This window comes from Lactuca virosa, chromosome 8 (assembly GCF_052849685.1).
Source record: "Lactuca virosa cultivar CGN04683 chromosome 8, Lactuca_virosa_CGN04683_v6, whole genome shotgun sequence".
Classification (NCBI taxonomy): Eukaryota; Viridiplantae; Streptophyta; class Magnoliopsida; order Asterales; family Asteraceae; genus Lactuca; species Lactuca virosa.
This window is the reverse complement of record NC_136433.1, coordinates 195,684,786-195,705,748: the sequence shown is the minus strand read 5'-3', so window position 1 is coordinate 195,705,748 and position 20,963 is coordinate 195,684,786. Positions and strand designations below refer to the sequence as shown.

General features: G+C 34.1%; 2 protein-coding genes across 2 annotated transcripts; both read left to right on the top strand.

The window, feature by feature from the left end:
- The first annotated feature begins 7,678 nt into the window (after positions 1-7,678).
- On the top strand, positions 7,679-12,459 carry LOC145128315 (glutamate receptor 1.2-like). Its single transcript, XM_079063121.1, has 6 exons — positions 7,679-7,976; positions 8,080-9,299; positions 9,398-9,692; positions 9,782-10,158; positions 10,389-10,634; positions 12,418-12,459. Exons 1-6 carry the CDS (start codon positions 7,679-7,681, stop codon positions 12,457-12,459), a joined length of 2,478 nt encoding a protein of 825 aa, XP_078919247.1.
- A 1,384-nt stretch (positions 12,460-13,843) lies between these two features.
- LOC145131177 (uncharacterized) lies at positions 13,844-14,389 on the top strand. Its single transcript, XM_079065907.1, has one exon. It carries the CDS (start codon positions 13,844-13,846, stop codon positions 14,387-14,389), a length of 546 nt encoding a protein of 181 aa, XP_078922033.1.
- The last annotated feature ends 6,574 nt before the right edge of the window (positions 14,390-20,963 follow it).

Sequence of the window (20,963 nt, the reverse complement as noted above, 5' to 3'; positions counted from 1 at the left end):
CTTCTTCAAAGTGTTAAAATTTCATCGGGTTCTATTGTTTCAGTAATTTTGTATGCATGGATTAATCGTTAGGCGCTCTCTAATCGGTCGAGGAACGCCTAGGGATTAATCGGGACCTAATCGGGATTTTTACAACACTGTTATTTGCCTAAAGGTTCTCTAAATGTCTGATAGCCAATTAACTCATAATCATCAAATCAAATCAATTTTATCTAACACATTTATCAAATCAGTCAAATATCATCTCTACTCTTAAGGTTTAAGTTTAGGAATCTACTATAAGAACCTAATTCACTTAAACCTCGGCTCTGATACCAACTTGTAACGCCTAGATTTTTCTACCACGGTACACCCAAATTTATAAAAACTCATTTAAAAGTTTTACAAATAATATTAGTGTACAATGGCACTCCGGCATACAAGAAGTTATCACAAGGATCGTGTTGGCAGCAAGCACATGATCGAGCCGGACGTCACAATAAATCTACCTGTAAAACATATCATCACAAAAACGTAAGCCTCACAGCTTAGTGAATAAAAACTACTAAAACATAATCAAATAAATCATAAATCATACAAATAATGTAAATCATGTATATTCCACATAATTGTCATATATGTAATCATTTCATCAAAGGATTCATTTCTTCAGTAATAATCTATCCATCAAATACCTGTCCAATCAATAATCAGTATCTCACTCATATTAAATCTCATGCTTAATGACCAATATATCAAATGTGTTATATATTCCAATCATAATATATCTATCGATCAAATATTAATCTATTAATATAATCCAATCTCTCATCTATAATATATTTCTCAACATTTCCTTAATCTCTCAATCAACAATTAATATTCTAAATAATAATTAATTATTTAATAATCATCACAATTATTACAACTATGGATATTAGAGTAGTGTTACTCACCTGGTAAGTCGATAGGCGTATTCCAATCTCACTTTTACTCTTCCTTTATTTATCAGCTCGTCACACGGTAACACCTATTATTAAATAGTAATTCCCTCAGAATCTGTCCAGACTCACTAATAATTATAATAGGCTTAACCCGTAAGCCCATGGCTAAATCTCTCATATCGAGTATTTCTCAGGCAATAGGGTTTATAACCCTTGTCAATCAAACATGATATTAATCATAAGATTTTCTCACTTATCTCACCAACAGGTTCATAACAACTCCATATCACGGATACTCGTAACCCTTACATGGGTCTAATATATCTAATAATAATCAAATATCATAAATACAATTTATCGGGTAAAAGATACCTCACTGTATCCCGCAACTCAACTTTGTATCACTCGTACGTCAGCATAACATCTCCGGTATAGACTCCTGAGAATGGCTCTCGAGCAGCATCTCTCCTCACGTACGCCAAAATACTTCAAAACGACTCAAAACACTCATATTTATACTCTGGGGATGTTCACGTCGTGAGCATATACCTCTCACATCGTGAGAAGTGTTTAGACCGGTTTCTGCCACGTGTCCTGCTCTTTCGCCATGTGTTTTCGTTGATTCATGATGCTCACGTCGTGAAGATACATCCCTCACGCCGTGAGGGTCAAAGGTTTGACCTTTGACTTGATTTTTCGTTGACTTTTGTCACACCCCCAAACCGGAACGGCGGAAACGTTCGGGGGTGGATGACGTTATGTGTAGTATCACAACCATTGTATCATAGCAATCATAGCAAACACAACCATTACATTGAATACATATATGAAAAAGGTTTACATTTGTTTAAGTCTTGTTTGAGTACATCAAAAGTGTAAGTAAGAATATAAAGACATGACTTTAGTTGCTCCAACTTCTCAAAACTCCAGGAGGTACCTGCCTACTGATTTCCTGAGAATACAAGCAGTTTTGAAAGAGTATCAGCATAAAGCTGGTGAGTTCATAAGCGATGTTTTGTAGTGAAAATATATTAATGACTTTGTAGAAATGTTTGTATGTTTCCAAGAAAATCCAATATTTTCTTAAGTAATGAAAAGTAGGCTTAAACCCTAAGATCAATTGTAAGTTCGTTATTGAATTCTGTTCTTATGTCTGAAAGTACTTGTATGTATGCCTGGTACCACCAGCTGTATCGTATTGTTTTGTATGAAATTCCTGGCTACCACCAGTATTGTAAGTAATGTATAGTATGAAAACCCTGGCTAACACCATTATGTATAGTAGTTTTATTACTTAAAATAAAACCATTGAAGTATGAAATCCCGTAAACAAATGATTAGTTTATACTTATTGTGAGTCGTATAACCATACTTGATATGACTTAGTGACCTTTACAACGTTCTTCAGACGTTAGTTAAATGACATTTGTCACCTCAGGCATGCCTGCCTAACTGTAGCTAGCAGTTCAGGTGTGGGATTGTCAATCCCGAATAGATCTATTCACAAATCTCACGCTCTCCCTCCAGGAGACTCTGGTTATACTATGATAGGATTTAATTCAGTACACCTAAGGGTACAGTTTTGAAGTAGAGCCTCACAATGTTGTACAATCTAGTTTACATGTAATTCTGTAGTGTTCTCTTGTATTAGAATCCGTTGAATACTGTATACGGTAATAATTATACTTAAATAATTATGAAATGTCATGCCCTTGTAGTAATGTATACCATAAACTAAATCTACCATAGTTTATATGTTTAGTAGTGAATAACTCTGAATTCGTAAAAGTTATGTATTGAAAACCCCAAACTATACCTATTATAGTTTGCATGTATAGTGTAGATGATGTGAATCATCTGAAAAACTATGCAATTTTTGTTGTAAGTTGAAAACGTCCCTTATGCTCAACATAGTACAAAAGGGATAAAATATCTAAATATTTTATACAAATATGAAAATCGTTTGTCTGTATCAAATTGCATAAGTTTTATAGTTGTTAAAAGTCCTTTTGTATTAGTTCACAAAAAGCATTTGTGTTTGGCTTGTATTCCCCCCTGAAAATGTTTAAAAATCGTAAAAGCGTAGGGGTATGAACTCACCTCGAGTGAGTGGTTTGTATGAAAGGTCGATATAAGTTGTTGAGTGTCAAGTGAAGCCTCGAACACAATTGGATCATATTTAACATGTAATAACACATATAGGAGTCAAATTAGGGTATTTCACTACTAGACATGATGGGAAACCACTCTAGGGACTTGGAAACACTTGAGCTAAGTGTCAAAACCATATGTGATTGAGCGAGGGAGGTGTACGGCCACCCTAAGGGTGTGTACGGCCATGGGTGTGCGGCCCATGAGTGTACAGCCGTACACTCATGAAGAGGTGTGCTTTTGAGGTGTTTCCAAGGTTCTAACTAGCATCCAAGAAGTGTTCTAGGTCCCAAGCTTAGTTGTAATGCAAGTTTGAGGCCTAAAATGATCTTCAAAGTGGGTTTACGGCCCTAAGAGGTGTGTACGGCCGTACAAAGGGGTGTGTGGCCGTACACCCTTCATGTTCATGCCAAATTTGTTGACTTTAAGGTGAATCAAGGCTAGGATCATGTCCAACTAGAAGATAGGGGCCAAACTCTCACTTTGGAGGGCCTTTAAGGTGTGTACGGCCAACCTTATGAAGGTGTGCGGTCGTACTCCTTCAAAGGATGAAGAACATGATGAAACTTGATGAACCAAGGCTTGAATCAAGAGGTCTTTCAAGTATAACAAGCTAAAGGATGGAATACTTACGTTTTTGAAGCCTTGGAGGGTTCATGGTTGAAGAAACTTGAGAGAGAATGAAGTAGTGTGCAACCAAGGGAAGAAAGGAATGAAGGAAGGAGGTCTACCCATATATATAGGGGTGGGTGACCCACCACCTTGAGTGTGCGGCCATGGGGGGGTGTACGGCCGTACACATGGGTGTACGGCCGTACACTCCTCCTAAAGGAGTGTATGGCCCGATTTGCTACTTTACGACTTGATAACTCATCCCTAATCTCAACCTTGGTTGTACTTAAGCTTAGAACACTTATACGAGCCCTTAAACAGTGCTAAAAGATAACAGAAACGAGTTTAACATTGATTGAAATGAATAGTTGTACAAGATAGAAGTTCCGGGTTGTCACAACTTTCTCAATATAGCAGCGTACTTTCATCAAATCATCAAACGATCACAACTGTCATACGGACTCCATTTTTGATGATCTTTATATCCACGAAATCCTATCAACGAGCTCTATAACATTATTTAATTATCTTTTGCTAAATATCATTTCTAAAAATAAAGAAACTCAAGGCTTTATCTCATTTACTCAACTCATAATATATATATATATATATATATATATATATATATATATATATATATATATATATATATATATATATATATATATATATATCGTAAAATAACACCTGTTACAAAAAACCAGGTGTTGCTGCTTACTTCTTTATCAGATTCTGCTTTAGGCTTGTAATCGGATTCCTTTTTGTTAGGAGTCTTCTCAAAGCTTTTGAATGTGCTTTCGTGTTTCGGGATGTTGCTTCGTCCTCCTACGTACTTGTCCTTCTTTTTATGAAAAGCTGACTTTGGATCGTCGAATGGTAGTGTCAATGGTGTCTTTGATCTGCAGGTCATATACTACTGAAACAAAAACAAAACCAAAAATGTTAAAACGAACTAAAATTAAATTAAAAAGTCCTACTGAACGATTACCACGACACGGTAATAAGTGCCACCTCGTGGTATAGCAGATAAACTAAAACAGAAAGCAAAAACGAAATAAAACCTGAAATATCAAAGCTTACGTCGTGAGTTCATTAATTCAGAAAAATTAACTAATGCTAAAAAGTAATTGTTTGCAGGTTTTACCCCACAAAAAAGATCGATTAACCTAAATAAATTAAATTAAAAACTAAAATAGTCGCTCCTCGGCAACGGCGCCAAAAACTTGATGGGCGTAAAATTATACATATTCTAGTTTTAACCAACTAATTAACTAACTAACTATTACGCCTAGCGCAATGGACCTTATCGCAAATAGTATAGCACGAATAGTCGAGTATCGATCACAGGGACCGGATTTTTTATACTAAAATAACTACTAAAAGATTAATCTAAAAGCAAGCAATAATTAAATAGGTGTTTTATCTGATTTTTCAAGTTCATAAAAACTTAAGCACTCAACTAAAACAATTTTACTCAATATATTAAAAACACTTTCGTTTAGTTTTGAATCCACCTTTTTCCTATGTTTAGTTACTATTTATGGATTAATAAAGTTGGTTACCAATTGTTATGTAATTAGCAATTTTGGTCTAATGTACTATTATTTTCACCAATTCATGTACTACTAAGTATGGCCATACACAAGCAAACACGAAATTTGATATTAATTGTAATTAAGCTATGAAAGATTTAATAAACACAATTATGGTCACAATATGTTCTCCAGCACAGTTAAGTTGGTTACTTTTATCACTTATCTAGATGTGGTCACTCCTAGCTCTAGCAATTTAATTGTCACTAAATTACTAGGTACAAGTTTCTGTAATTTAATGGTCACTAAGCTACACAGAACTTGAATTTAAGCAACAAAGTCTCAAACATTAACATGCTAGGTAATGAAAATCAAACACAAGCATAAATCCAACTTTAATAAATCCATAAAACAATAAACTAAACCATAGTTCTAAGGCTTCATCTAGCTAAACGAAAGTAACGAGTTTAGCTACTCATAGCTAAAATCAAACACATAAGTTCATGAAAAAGTGACATGATTAATGCAAACTGAATATAATGAATTGATCTTCAAATTCTCCTTCTTCAAACGATTTCTCCTTCAAAGGTAAGATTATCGTAGGTTTCTGCCCTCCAATTCGAATATCTCAGAGTATCTCTCCTCTCGAAAACTTCTTAAATCGATAATGCAAAGGAGTATTTATAATTTTCAAAAATACGTGGCTCACGTCGTGAGATAAGGGTCTCACGTCGTGAGCTAGGTGTTTATTCGTACCGGGCAAGGATTCTGATTTCCGCGTACTTATCTTCTAGAAGTTTGATCCTCACGCCGTGAGCATTGATATCTCACGTCGTGACTTTGGTTTTCGAGCTAGATTCCTCTTCTTTTAAGCTTCAATCCTCCAAAGTTCCAATGCTTGTCACTTCTAGTCCTTATTCTCGAAGATTGTTCCATTTAGCTGCAAAATACAATTTCAATCAATAAGTATCACATATTTTTGCAATTAACCAAAATATGACTTAAAATGTATTAAAATATTGCCTAAAAATATGTATAGATATGTCATTATCAATAATCATAATCATAACAATAAAAATAACAATAACAATAACAACACTAACAATAATAATAATAATAATAATAATAATAATAATAATAATAATAATTGTTATTATAATAGTAATAATAATACCAAATATAGTACATATCTAACAAGAGTGGTGTTAATTTAGGAAGTACTTTCCTATACTCGATTAAGTAAGAGACTTTATTAATTAAATATCTTACAATGGGAATGTGGTATGGCATTATGAAGACACTCATTTATATATGGATGAAATGTCAACTCGATAAGCTGAAATGAGTTGGCATTTTAGTTCAAGGGTCAATGATGTTATTGTCAGGGAACTATCTCTATCTTAACCAACACTGCTGCTACTTTTATAATCGTAGTCTTTTGAATATTTAATTTAGATGCACAAATTCACTTTTAACTTATAATGGAAAAACGGTTTCAAGAGTTCATTTTGACGGTTAACGATGTTTTTGACTTTTAAAGAAATTCTAGATCCACCAAGCTTGGGTTGTTCAAGTGGTTGGGATTTCATCAAAATAACATAGAGATATACTGAGTTTGAATCTCAAACTTGGTGTTGGAACGTAAAATGTGAGGTGTCTTAATATGGGTGTGTGCTTGGTTTTCTATAATAACTATATATAGATTGGCTTCTTCAAGTGTTGATCATTTTTATTAGAGTGGGGTAATTCTTTCACATTCTTGATTTTTATACTGATATGGTTCTGTTTATATACATACATATTAATCCATTTGAACAAGCACCGAAGATATATATCCAAGTTATTTCATGTAACTTTCTTATGCTTTTATGTGTAGGAAGAGTATTTCAATGAATTCATAACATATGATCCACGTCTGTGACCTGAACTGAAGCTTTATGGTGACACATAAAGATAATAAATGACTTCTAATAGTCTGCCAACCCTATTGATTATACCAAGTTGCTCAGATTTCATGTCGTTTAATTTGGTATTATCTTTTCCCACCCATCAAAGGGCCAATGGTCTAGCGGTATGGAGTGATCATCTCATATGAGAGGTCAGGGGTTTAAGTCTCGGTGGAGACATAGGTGGTCATTTAAGAGTAGATTAGTTAGTTTGCCGTTTAAAAAAAAAAAAAAAAAAAAATTTCTTTTCCCACCCAGATGCTTTAAGATATAATCAAGTGGACTGATTTCAACAAAAGAAAACCCTAATATCTACTGTGACTAGATTGACTTGGACTGCTTCCAGATTCCCTTTGCATGTTCTAATTGTCAACTTATTATCATATGTTGAAAGAGCTCAAAATGCTACCTTGTTGTTAATATAAGTACTCATACGTTATTAGTGCATTTTGCGCATTGTATGCTTGATATAGATGTGCAAGTAGTTCATAATTACAAGCAACTACCTGCAAATATGGTGCACATCGAGCACAACCAGATTAGCCTTTTCCTTCTAATTCTGTCGTGCTTTTTAAACCATGCATTATGCGCACACTCCATTTCATCACAAAACCAAAACATAAACATAAATAATGATATATTAATAGGCGTGGGAATCATTCTAGATATGGAGTCACCAATGGGGAAGGCCATTCACAGTTGCATTACCATGGCGATATCTGATTTTTATGCTCTTCGTCACAGCTATAAAACAAGGATAGTTATTCACACTAGGGACTCCGAGGGAGACCCAGATAAAGCTCTTTCAGCTGGTAAGCTCTCTAGTTTAGTTCTTTCAACTCTCATTTTCATATAGATATAGAATATATTAATTTATGTTTTTTTTTATTTGTTTCTTTTTACTTGCGTGAGCAGTATATAATCTGCTGAAAAAAGCGAAGGTGCAAGCTATCATAGGCCCAGAAACGCATCTTCAGTCAAAGTTATTGTCCCTGTCTGCTAATAAAGCTAAAGTTCCTATATTTTCTTTTGCTAGTCCATCCTCAAGGGAACACCCATACTTGTTCCAAATCAAACAAGACGAATCCAGTATGGCCAAAAGCATTGCTGCTCTGGTGAAATCATATAATTGGATGGATGTTATCTTTGTTCATGAGGACACGGATGATGGCATGGAGATCTTAAGGTATCTGGCCGAGTCATTCCAAGATAAAAACATCCGTATCAGTTACAGATGTACCATTTCTGCCTCAGCCACGCATGATGAAATCACCAAAGAGTTACGTAAGATCAAGACTTTTCACACAACTGTAATTATCCTACATGTGTCACCTTCACTAGCATCTAGCCTTATCATAAATGCAAAAATGTTAGGAATGGTTAGTGAAGGATATGCATGGATTTTAACTGAAAAAACAGTTGACCTCTTGCGATCAACGAACTTTACTGTCATTGAGTCATCACAAGGGGCACTAGGTTTTAGGTCGTATGTTCCACAATCAGACAGGCTTCACGATTTCTTTCACAGAAAGAACTCCACCTCAGTAACAAAAGAAGTGCCTGTGCCTGCCTTATGGGCATACGATATAATTTGGGCACTTGCCGAGTCTGTAGAGAAGGTTGGAGTCCCACATAACGGTTCTATGCTCTTACATGAAGCTTTAAAAATCAGATTTAAGGGCATAAGTGGTGATTTTCAACTTAGTGAAGGAAAAGTAATATCCAATGGATATGAGATTATGAATGCGGTCGACAATGGTGAGAGGAGAGTAGGATATTGGACGCATTCACAAGGAATCAGGAGAGCACGCCCACATATTAAGAGCGACCGTTTGTATCCTAGTCTAGGTTCTGAAGCTGTTGTCTGGCCCGGAGGGTCTACAACTGCTCCAAAAGGTTGGGTCTTTCGTGCAACTTCCAGTAAAAGGTTAAAAATCGGTGTTCTGAAGATAAAAAACTTTAAGTACTTCATGGATGTAGATCATAACGTTGAGACCAATGTTACAACTGCCACTGGATTCTCCGTAGATGTATTTAATACTTGCATTCGTGCATTACCATATGAAGTTCCATACACATTCATTTCATTTGATAATGGCACTTACGACGATCTTGTACAGAAGGTGTACAATGAGGTATATATGTTTCTTTATGTCTGCAAATTTAACATGAAACATATGATTTACTTGGAAAGACATCTAATTTTGTAGTCTATGACTTTGCTTCCGGACAGGAAATTGATGCAGTCGTGGGTGATTCAACAATCTTGGCCAACAGATCTGAGTTTGTTGACTTTACAGCAACTTATACCGACTTGGGTGTAGGAACACTAGCCAGAATCAAGAAGAAAGACATATGGTTCTGCTTGAAGCCGCTGATGAACATTCGTATATGGCTAACTGCTATTGGTTGTGTTATCCTCAATGCCTTTATTGTTTGGGGTATTGAACGTATGGATCCAGATTCCGAAGTTTCACGTGGAATCGTATCCTGGGCGTCCTTCCTATTGATCATCTTGTTTGCTCAAAGTTCTCCCTCTTTCTCTCTAAGATGCTTTTACTCACTGAAATAGAATTTACTAATCAAGATCTCACAGTGATTTGCATTTGTATTGTAGAAGAGAAGTTGTCGAGGAATCCATCAAAAATTGTAATGTTCGTTTGGTTCATCGTGGTGTTTGTCTTGTTCACGGGCTACACTGCAGTTTTTACTTCATTGTTGACAGTAGAGCAATTTGAATCGGCATCAAAGGGAGGACTTGTGGGGTTTCATGGAGGCGATTTTATGAAAGGAGTGACAGTCAACAATCTGCACTTCGAAAATTGGAAGCACAGTCCATTCTACTCATACGAGGCTTATGCTCATGCTTTATCAAAAGATGGTGATGCTGATGCCATTGTTGATGAAATTCCGTACATCAAGATGTTTCTTAGCAGGTACTCTGGTGATTATGGCTTGGTCTCCTATCGACCTATCACTGCTGGTTTTGCCTTTGTAAGTACCCCTTCCTCTTCATGCTCAGTTTCCCCCATTATCATCGATTGCATGAAGTTCCATTTTTTAGCTTTATAGCAAAGAGTGTTCAAGATGTATAAAAAAAACACTTTAAAACATTTTTCTTAAACCATATGACAAACATAACTTTACATTTTTCTTAGTAACACGACATAGATGCGTGTTTCATATTGTAATATACGCCTATGATTGACATGTATCTTATTCAGATATTCCAAAAAGGTTCGCCGCTTGCTGAAGACGTGTCAAGAGAAATCGCCAGGATAAGATTAGACGGAACTCTAGAAAGTTTGGAGAACAAGTGGTATGAAAACCGTTTATCTCTTCCATCCAGAAATTCTACAATACCCCACGCCTTGACACTTGATAAATTTGGTGGTCTTTTTATTATTAGTGCGGGCACTTCTACTATGATCTTTATATTCTCTTTATGTTACCTAATTCGTACTAGATTCGTGATTTGATGACTAGTATATGTTTTTTACTTTTTTTATTAGTAAATGCCTTGGGGAGATGACCAAGAAATGCTAGATTTGATTTAACAGTTAGTAGGTTATTAATTGATTTTTTGTTGGATCGAATAAAATCTTGAGTTGGTTAGACTCTCTAAAACATGTATGGACTCACATCAATTGCAAAAGTTATTTGGAATAAGAATACTTGTTGGGTTAGTACAAATCATTGGAGGGAGTTTTTGTGCTCATAATCATGTTGTTTGTTTATACCATTCATGGGCGGATACAAAGAGGAATGGGGGTGAGGAGATGCCCCCAATGACTTCAAATTTTGTCCAAGAAATATATTAAAAAAATGATGAAAATTTCGGTGCCCTCATTGAAATAAAGTGGGTGCCCTCAATAAATTAATGACAAAAGTCGAAACTTGGAATGGGCTAACTAAATTGGATTGGCTACAAAAATGATAGAAAAAAAAACCCAAATGAAATTAATTTAAACTAAGTCCAAATCCATTTCAAATATCCCATAACTTTTTGTTTTCTCATTTTTCCTTTACAGACGACGCAATAACAAAATATACAAACAAAAAAAAAATTGATGCTTCCCATTTCTTTGTCTCCCTAAGAAAATACACCATTTACACCAACAAAGATTTTTTTTTTTTTGTCTCCAACCTTTATCCACATCTTACAAGACAATAATATCACTATACCTTAATAGTTTTGTTCGCTTTGTCTTCACTTCACTCTTCTCACTTCTTCAAATCGGTAACTATTTTGCCCTAAATTTTTTATTTTTGTACTTTAATACTATAAGCAATAAAGTTCTAATTTTATGATGGTGTAAACTTATGGTTGGATTATGAACTTAGTTCATTTATTATGTCAAATGAAATACAGTGAACTTGTTTGAATATATTCTAAACTAGCTGTGAAACTCATAATTTATAAAAAAAAAGTTAAATATGAAGATCTAAATAATTGAGAACTTTGAATTTATAAGAAAATAATAAAAATAATGAATTATTAAAATTGAAATGTTTTTTATCTTTTAAATTTAAATAAAATAATTTAAATAAATAAACAAAAGAAACTAATAAACTTTAATTTAAAAATTTTGAAATTAAAAGGTAAGCTCATTAATGAAATTAATATCCATTTATTATTATATTTATTGCAATTATTATATTAAAAAAATTTTATATTATATTTAATAAAATAAGAAAACCAATCAAATGACATGTGGAAAAAATATTAATTCAAAATTACCACAAATTAATATTTGTCAAATTGAAGGAGAGCATGACATGTGGCAAAAAAATTCTTTATTTTTTAGGGATGATAGAAATATGATACACAGTGAATAATTTATGATTTATTCAATATCTAGTTTTCATTTATTGTTTGCTAGATTAGATAATTAATTGTTTTTAGGTTTTGAACAATAAGTTAATTAATTATTGTTGTGTTGTGTTGTGTAAATGTTGATTATTAACAGAAAAATGCAAAGATGCAACAATAAAGTATCACCCTCCGGTTCTACATTTTCTAAAAGGAAAACACCATCTGATTCAACAACTGCAAATGATATCGGTACTTCTGTTCTGGTTCATCAACCTACTTCTAATTTTACGCCTATTAATGTAGTTGATTTGGATGATCTTCCTAGTGATCCCTCTAAAAGACCAAGAATCTTGAGCTATAATGTTAAACAAAGAGATGAAATAAGACGTTATTACTGGCTTAAAGGACCTTGTCCCTACATGGCAAGCAGCTAAGAGGTTTTGTCCCTACATAGTTTAATCAATATGGTAAGTGGCTAGAGATCATATTGGACAACAAGTCGGTAATGATGCATTTGTCACCGAGGGCTTTGATGGTTGGAACAAATCGAAAAGACTTTTGACGCATGTTGGTGGGGTTAATAGTTTTCATGATAGAGCCTTAAAAAATGTGAAGATCTAGTGAAACAACATCAATCTATTTATGTTGCCTTTCATAAGCAAAGTGAAAGTGAAAGAAAAGAGTATCGCATCCGATTAAATGCTTCCGTTGAGGTGTGTAGACATCTACTTAATAGTGCATTACCATTTTGGGGACATGACGAGTCGGAAACGTCTTTTCATAGAGGACAATTCTTGGAAACAATAAAAGTAGTTCGAAAACTTTGTGAGGATGTTCGTAAAGTTACATTAGAAAATGCTCTAAAGAATAATCAAGTGGTTTCACCAAGTATTCAAAAAGATATTGCTTATTGCTTTTCGCAAGAAATACTTAAAGCTATCTTTCAAGAAATTGGTGATGATGTATTTTCACTATTAGTTGATGAGTCTAGTGATGTATCAAAGAAAGAACAAACGGCTGTGGTTTTGCGATAGGTTGATAAACTTGGGCTTGTTAAGGAGAGATCTGTAGGCGTTATTCATGTCATGGATAAATCTCCAAAATCTCTTAAATATTCCATAGACTCTTTATTTTCTCAATATGGATTGAGTATGAAAAAAGTAAGAGCACAACGTTATGATGGAGCAAGCAATATGCGAGGTGAGTACAATGGATTGAAAGCTTTAATTTTGAAGGATAATATTTCGGCTTTATATGTACATTGTTTTGCTCACCAACTTCAATTAGTGGTTGTGGCGATTGCAAGAAACCACACCGGTGTTGGAAATTTCTTCGATATGCTTTCCCTCGTTATGAATGTGGTTTGTCTTGCTTGTCAACAAAAAGATATGATTCGAGAAGGTTATAAAAAGAGAGTGCAAGAAGCAATTGGTAACAATGAAATTGAAACCGAGATAGGGTTAAACTAAGAGCTTTCACTTATACGAGCCAGAGATACACGATGGGGTTCTCATTATAAAACAATGCTAACTTTGGTTTCTTTATTCCCGAAGGTTCTTAATGTCCTTGAATATGTTGAAAAGCAAGGTAAAAATGGATTTTATCGGATTCAAGCACATGGTATTACTTTGTATTTCGAACATTTGATTTTGTGTTTTATTTTCACTTGATGTTGCACATTTTAGAGCTTACAAATATGTTGTCTCGAGCTCTTCAAAAAAATATCAAGAAATCCTTGAAGTGGTTTCATTGGTTCAAATGACAAAGAAAAAGTTACAAAAGTTTAGAGATGATGGATTTGAAGATCTTTTAAAGGAAGTGTATACTTTTTGTGAAAAAGTATGAAATTAAAAAAAAGTAAACATGTCGGAAAGTTATGCAAGGAACCAGAGAGAAAATACTGACATCAACAATCTACATCATTATAAAGTTGATATCTTTAACATGGTTCTTGATATGCAACTTCAAGAGTTTTGTGAACGTTTTAGCGTAAGCTCCGAATTGCTTACAAATATGGCGGCTTTGAGTCCTTGTTGCTCATTTTCTCAATTTGACGCATCAAAGTTAGTACACTTGAGTATGTCATATCCAAATGTTTTTACGGAGGTGGAAAGGAGGAATCTTGTGCAACAACTTGATTTTTATTATGATGTTGTGAAAAAAGATGCTCGGTTTTCAAAGTTGAATGGAATTGCCGACCTTTCTAGAGTTATGGTGGAAACAAGAAAACACATTTCTTATTACTTGGTGTATCGATTAGTAAAGTTGGCGTTGGTTTTTCCCGTTGCAACTGCGATGGTTGAGAGATGTTTTTCGGCTATGAAGCTTGTGAAATCGAATTTAAGTAATCGGATGGGTGATGATTTTTTGAATTCAGCTTTGAATTATGTTGTTGAAAAAGAAAATTAGCTAAGATTACAAACGAAGTTGTAATCGAACGTTTTCATAATATGGCGAGTCGTAGAGTGCAATTATAATATGTATTTGAACACTTTTTATGAAATATAACTTTGTTATCTGTATTTAAAACCGTTTTGACCCGATTCGGAAAAAAAGTTATGTGATATTTTTTTTGCCCCCAACGTTTTAAAATCTTGGATTCGCCACTGCCATTCACTTCCATTTTTTCCGACGGTTTTTTTCTGTTGTATATCTTCAAGTCATTATCATTCCACCATTGGAATGGATGATTCTATCTTTAATGGTGGATTTAGGAAAATGGAAACCTAACTTGATGAATCATGATTCTAGACCATAAATTGAGTTGTATGCTAGCTTATATTAGTTGCATTATATCTGAATATATGATTCTAGGTGTGGCTGTAAACGAACACGAACGGGGGTTTGTTCATGTTTGTTCATTTAAGTTAGTCGAACAAATGAACGAACACGAATGGATAAATGAACAAGTTTTTTTATTCATATTCGTTCGTTTAACAAATTACATTGTTCATGTTCGTTCGTTTATGTTCGTAAACATGCTAAAAAACATAAATGAACAAAGATAAACAACAATAATTAAACATATATGATCATAAATGAACATATAATATAGTAATGTAATCAAACATAATTTAGCATATATGAACATAAAAGAAACTTATATGAACGAACATAAACGAACGTAAACAAAACAACATAAACGAACGTTTATGAACATAATGGAACGAACAAAACCATTGTTCATGTTCGTTCGTTTAACTAAATGAACAAGAATTTGTGTTTATGTTCGTTCACTTATTAAATAAACGAACATAAACGAACTTCCGTCGAACGGTTCACGAACAGTTCATTGTTTAGTTCGGTTACAACCCTAGTTTGTAGGTTTATTTGGTGAGTTGTATGTCTATATGATTGATCCTTGCGATAATTCAAATTTTTTTTATTAGTATTATTACCAAATAAATTTTTTTTATTTTTATAGTATTAGTATTTCTATTATTAATTATATTTAATAAGAAAACAATAAATTACCAATAGAAATGCATTTTTATAAAATAAATCAACTTTTTTATTAGTATTATTATAAAAATAATTCTATTATTATTACTATTAGTATTAGTAATTAAATAACTATCTACTTTTATAATTAAAATAATATAATTATTTACCAAATACTTCAATTCTTCTTATTATTATAGTATTAATATTTATTTTATTACTTATAATTAATAAGAAAATAACAAATTACCAATGAAAATGCTTTTTTAGAATAAATCAACTTTTTTTATTAGTATTACTATATAATAATTCAATTATTATTAGTGGTATTAGTATGTAAATAATGTAACGTCCCAAAAACGATTAAAAAATGAAATTTTAAAGGAGATAAAAGTCATATTCATAAAACCAAACATAATCAAACCACAATTTCATAACATAAATCCAAATCGGAGTATCAAAATATATTCTCAAAATCCTTAAGGGAGTAGTTTAGTTTGTCGTTTCAAAAAAATCCTTAAGGTAGTAGGAGAATATGTACCGTTACACATTTTCTTTTCCCTGGTCCTCAGAAGTACCCGAGACATTTAAATCCACGACTGTAAACCAAAGCTTAGTGAGTTTCCCAAAATACCCCACATAACAATACACATACAATGCATGCATTCCACGATCTACAACACCGGACTGGTTCGCCCCCTTGGCCTTCAACATATAGTTGGTCCGCCCGGATATCTTGGCCTTCAGCACACAGTCGGTCCGCCCTCAACTCACCTATAATATGCCGACATATACAAAGAAATAGACAATTACCAAAAAAACATTCATAGTGAACTATTAACACATCTACCTGCCTAACAAATCATTACAACATATCAACATCCTAACATACAGATGATTCATATTGTAGTACAAAGTATAGTGAGAAAACTCACATGAATTAAAACTGAATCTTATCAACCCTACTGACGGGGGCTAGATGAGCTTTTCCCTCTCCGAACACCTACATCATAAACCAATAACTCTATTTAGATTAAATCCTAATAATATATATCTTATATTTTATTTATACTTTTATACAAGTATTAGGGTATGGGTGTTTCCAAACACACACAAAACCCAAATTTGGAGCTTACTTCTTGTATTAAGCACTCACTATTGGGGTGTTTAGGTTACAATAACAATGTACCTGTGGAATTTATGTAACGTCCCATTTTCACAACCACAATTTTTCATTTTTATTAAGGTAAAACTTCACAATTATAAATCCATTTTAAGAAAACCATTTATTCCAAATTATATTTGTTGAAAATCGAAGTAATATAATAAACGTGGAATGCTCGATGCTGCTAATGAGTGTGTACTGTCAGCATTTGCCTTCCCACGATCACTGATAGAACCTGAAACATAAACAACTGGGTAAGCACAAAGCTTATTGAGTTCCCCCAAAACATCGCACACAACAGAACATATACAAGCATGCATACTGGGTCCACAGTCATCGGACTGGATTATCCCGAATATGTTTGATGGGTTTTATAGGTTATAAATCTTTGCATGAGGAAAAAAAACTTAACTCTTAAGTTCACATGCAACTTAATTGGATCTATGTTTACTCTATTGATAGCAATAAATTATGAACATCAAGAACCCTAAAGGAACTCTATAATAATCGAAATTTACATAGAGTTAAGGTTTACATACCTCTTGATTATTGTAGCAAATAATCACACAAATATCCTTCTTGAAAACCTTAGAAAGCAAGCACCAAAAGTTTAGTGCCTCTAATGGTTTGTATCTAAAACCATAGAAACCCTAGAATGATGAGGAGAGATAGGAGAGATGTATAATTTTTATTCTTATGCTTCTTAGGAATGTCATAAACGAAAATAATGAGCCAATGGGTCCAATTTATAGTTTATGTAACTTGAGGCAAAACAAGATTTGAATTGATTAAATAATAGATTTAATCATAATTCAAACCATTTCCTTTTATGCAACCAGGAGGCATCCAGAAACCCTAGGAAACCCTCCAAAACCGTCCATACTATGGAGGGTTCTAGAATTGCTTCTTTTGTTCAACTATTGAACAATTACAATTCACCCCTTGCGTCATTAATTAATTCTAATTAATCTCAAATAAATTACAGATTAATTCTGATTAATAATTAATTAATTGTAATTAATTTCCTATTAATTTATTAACCATATAAATTAACAAATCATTTATTTAACTATTAATCTTGTGTTAATTTATTAATCACATAACAAATTAACATATCAATTATCTATTTCCAAATTAATATATTAATCATATAATATATTGACAAAAAAAATTATCTCTCTCTCTCTCTCTCTCCTAATATCATTTGTAGTTATTTCTAGTTATAATGGCAACCCAAAAATGAATTTGCTTCTATTTTCAAGTCTATACAAATTTAGTTATGAACTTAGACACCTTAATCCAACAGTGTTGCACTGTCGCCTCAACCCAACCGCTCTTCTCGAGCCTCCATGCCTACGGCTTATTTTCGGCCCGCACCTGGTCTCTTGGCCTACAACACAGAGCAGGACTGCCTCAACCTCAACCGCCACAATATGTCAACATATAAACAAACAAGAGATCACGTACGCACATAAATACGGGCAACTACCAATCATACAACTAACTACCGCCTACTAGACCCTTCACAACACACTACTCCATTACCGGTAACTCTCCATGGAATGCACAACCATAAGGAACCAGAGGTGAGATAGCCACCCAAAAAGATGATCCTAATTTAGAGCCACAACTAAACAAAGAACGGTCAAAAAAGCCTAGATCAAGAGTTCTCATGCTATCCTACGTGGCAACATACAGCCCCTAAGGGATTCCACTAGACGATAACCAGCATACCACTACTGCTCTATCCTAACACACAAGGATATATATATATATATATATATATATATATATATATATATATATATAGGAAAAAGTGCATATACATTACGACCTCATCTAAGCTTAGGTACTAAACCTCATTAAACTACGTCGTTTTATTTGATAAAGATTGCAATTAGGGATTCATAATTAACACTTGATGTTGTAGATTCAATATTGAAGCAATAATTTTGATAGGGAAGCAAAAATGTTAATTATCTTTGACCTTCGTGATTGTAGAAAACAGTATTGTTCACTGACGTGAAGTAATAAACGATAATGGAGAAAAGAAAACACGGATGGTTAAACAATAATAGAGGAAAGAACTATAATGGTGAATTGTATATTTACCAAGTGAAAACTGAACCGGTTATATTTACTAAGATAAAACTGCATAATTTAGAGGTTTAGTACCTAAGCCTAGGTGGGGCTGTAATATATCTTCTCTATCCCCATATATGTATATATATATATATATATATATATATATATATATATATATATATATATATATATATAACATCTAACTACAGCCCATCAACATCCTATACACAAGGGCCCATAACCAAATCTCCAAGGAATGCATAGACATATGTTTCCAGAGGTGAGATAGACACTCGGACAGATGATCCTACTCTAGAGCCACAACCAAAGAAGGAATAGGCAAGAAATCCTAGATCAATAGTCATCAGTCTATCCTATGTGGCTAAATAAAACCCCTAGGGCATCCCACTACTAAATGATAACCAAAACTAGTGGGTCGGCATTGGTGCCTTCGACCCATGGGTACAGTGAGGAAAACTAACCTGAAACGAAGAACCCATAAACAATGCGATGTGCTACCCTTTCTGCACTGCTTGCTCCCACGATCCCTCTAACACCAAAACAAGGAAGAATCTTAATCAACATCCCAAATCCTTCAAGTTTGACCCAAAGTCAAACTGGTCAGAAATTCAACGGTGTAACGCTCTGTTCCGAATTGTTTCGCATTTCGGGGTGGTGATCAAGGATATCAGACTTAGGAACCTTGAGTAATTGAGATCTGGAATAATTTGGAGGTGGATGGTGTAATTAAGATGATCCGGGTGTTCGGTTGTTGTGGAGCCAAAGGGTATTTTGGTAATATGTCAGCTCGGGCTTTTATCGAAATCGGATTTTTATTCTGGAAATTGTAAGGAAAGTATGAGTTGATTAAAGTGTAGAGTTTGTCGTTACCTTTTCATGGATATAAGGATCTTCGAAATTGAATTTATAATGAGAAAGTTATGGCCTTCGGAGTATTTTAGGGTTTAAGGGAAACCCTAGTATGCGGTGCGTACCTAGGGAGTACACAGGGCGTACTGGTGTGAGGTTCGATACGCAAGGAATACATTGGTGTACGCGTAGCGTACTAGGAGCGTTTGATCAGGAATGCGAGACCTCATACGTTGGGCGTACGAGGAATACGCGGGGCGTACGAGGAGTTAGAAGAAACCCTAATTTAGGGTGGTGTACCCTATATAAGCACCTTAAGTCATTAGGGATGGCCTCTTTACCAGCCCCTAAGCCCCCAAAACCCTAGACATCTTTCCTTAGCCTTCATTGTTGTATTTGGAGCTCATTGTGTGCATCTTGGTGTGTTTTGGTTCATATTCAAGAAGGAGTTGATGGGTTTTGAGCATTACATCAATCCTATGGTGCACATGCAAACCCTAAAGCTTTGGATCTAGTTTATCTAGTTTTACATGCAATAATCATCCAAAGCTCATAAACCCTAGATCTAGCATACTATAATTAAAATTAACATGTAATTAGAGTTTAGATCTTACCTTGATTGTTATGTAGCAATAACAATCACGAACCACAAATTCCTTGACTCTTGAAAGCTTAGTGCCCCAAGTGTTGCACCTCTAATGGAGTCACAAACACCATAAGCAACAAGATGACTTAGGAGAGGGAGGAGGAGGCACAAAATTCGTCCAAGGCACTCTTGAGAAGCATAGGGCCGAATTTTGGGAGCCTTAGGGTTCCTTTTATAGGTGAACTGCTAGGGTTTCATTAAAAACCCTAATTAGATTGCTTAGCCACCAAGCAGCCTTTTAGATCCTTCCAGAATCATGGCCTGGATGATTTCTAAGTGGGCTTCCACCTTGAATTCGTCCACCTTATTCCTAAGGGATCTAAAGCCCAAAACCAATTATCTTATAATTGCAATTCCATTCCCCTAAGTTTAATTAATCTCTTTTGACCACAAAATTAAGTCTAAATTAATTATTGATCAATATTAATTAAACAATATGATTTCTCTTTTAATATATTATTCATATAATATATTAATAAATCATAATTAATCCTCTTTCTCCTTAATTCATCCTATCAGTTGCTATGGTGAAGGCAACCCAAAAGGACCATGCTCATAATCAGGTCAAGTACATACCAAAATAGTTATGGGCTTAAACACCTAATCCAACAGTCTCCAACTTGGATAAGTCTAATAACTATTTTGCAAGTACGACTTCAGAACCTGATCAGCAATCGTAGCTTTCAAAAGCCGCTGTCAACTCTGATCTTATCAGTAACGCGTCCTTTAGATAAGGGATCATATATTCCTCCATTCTAGATATCGTATGAACTGAG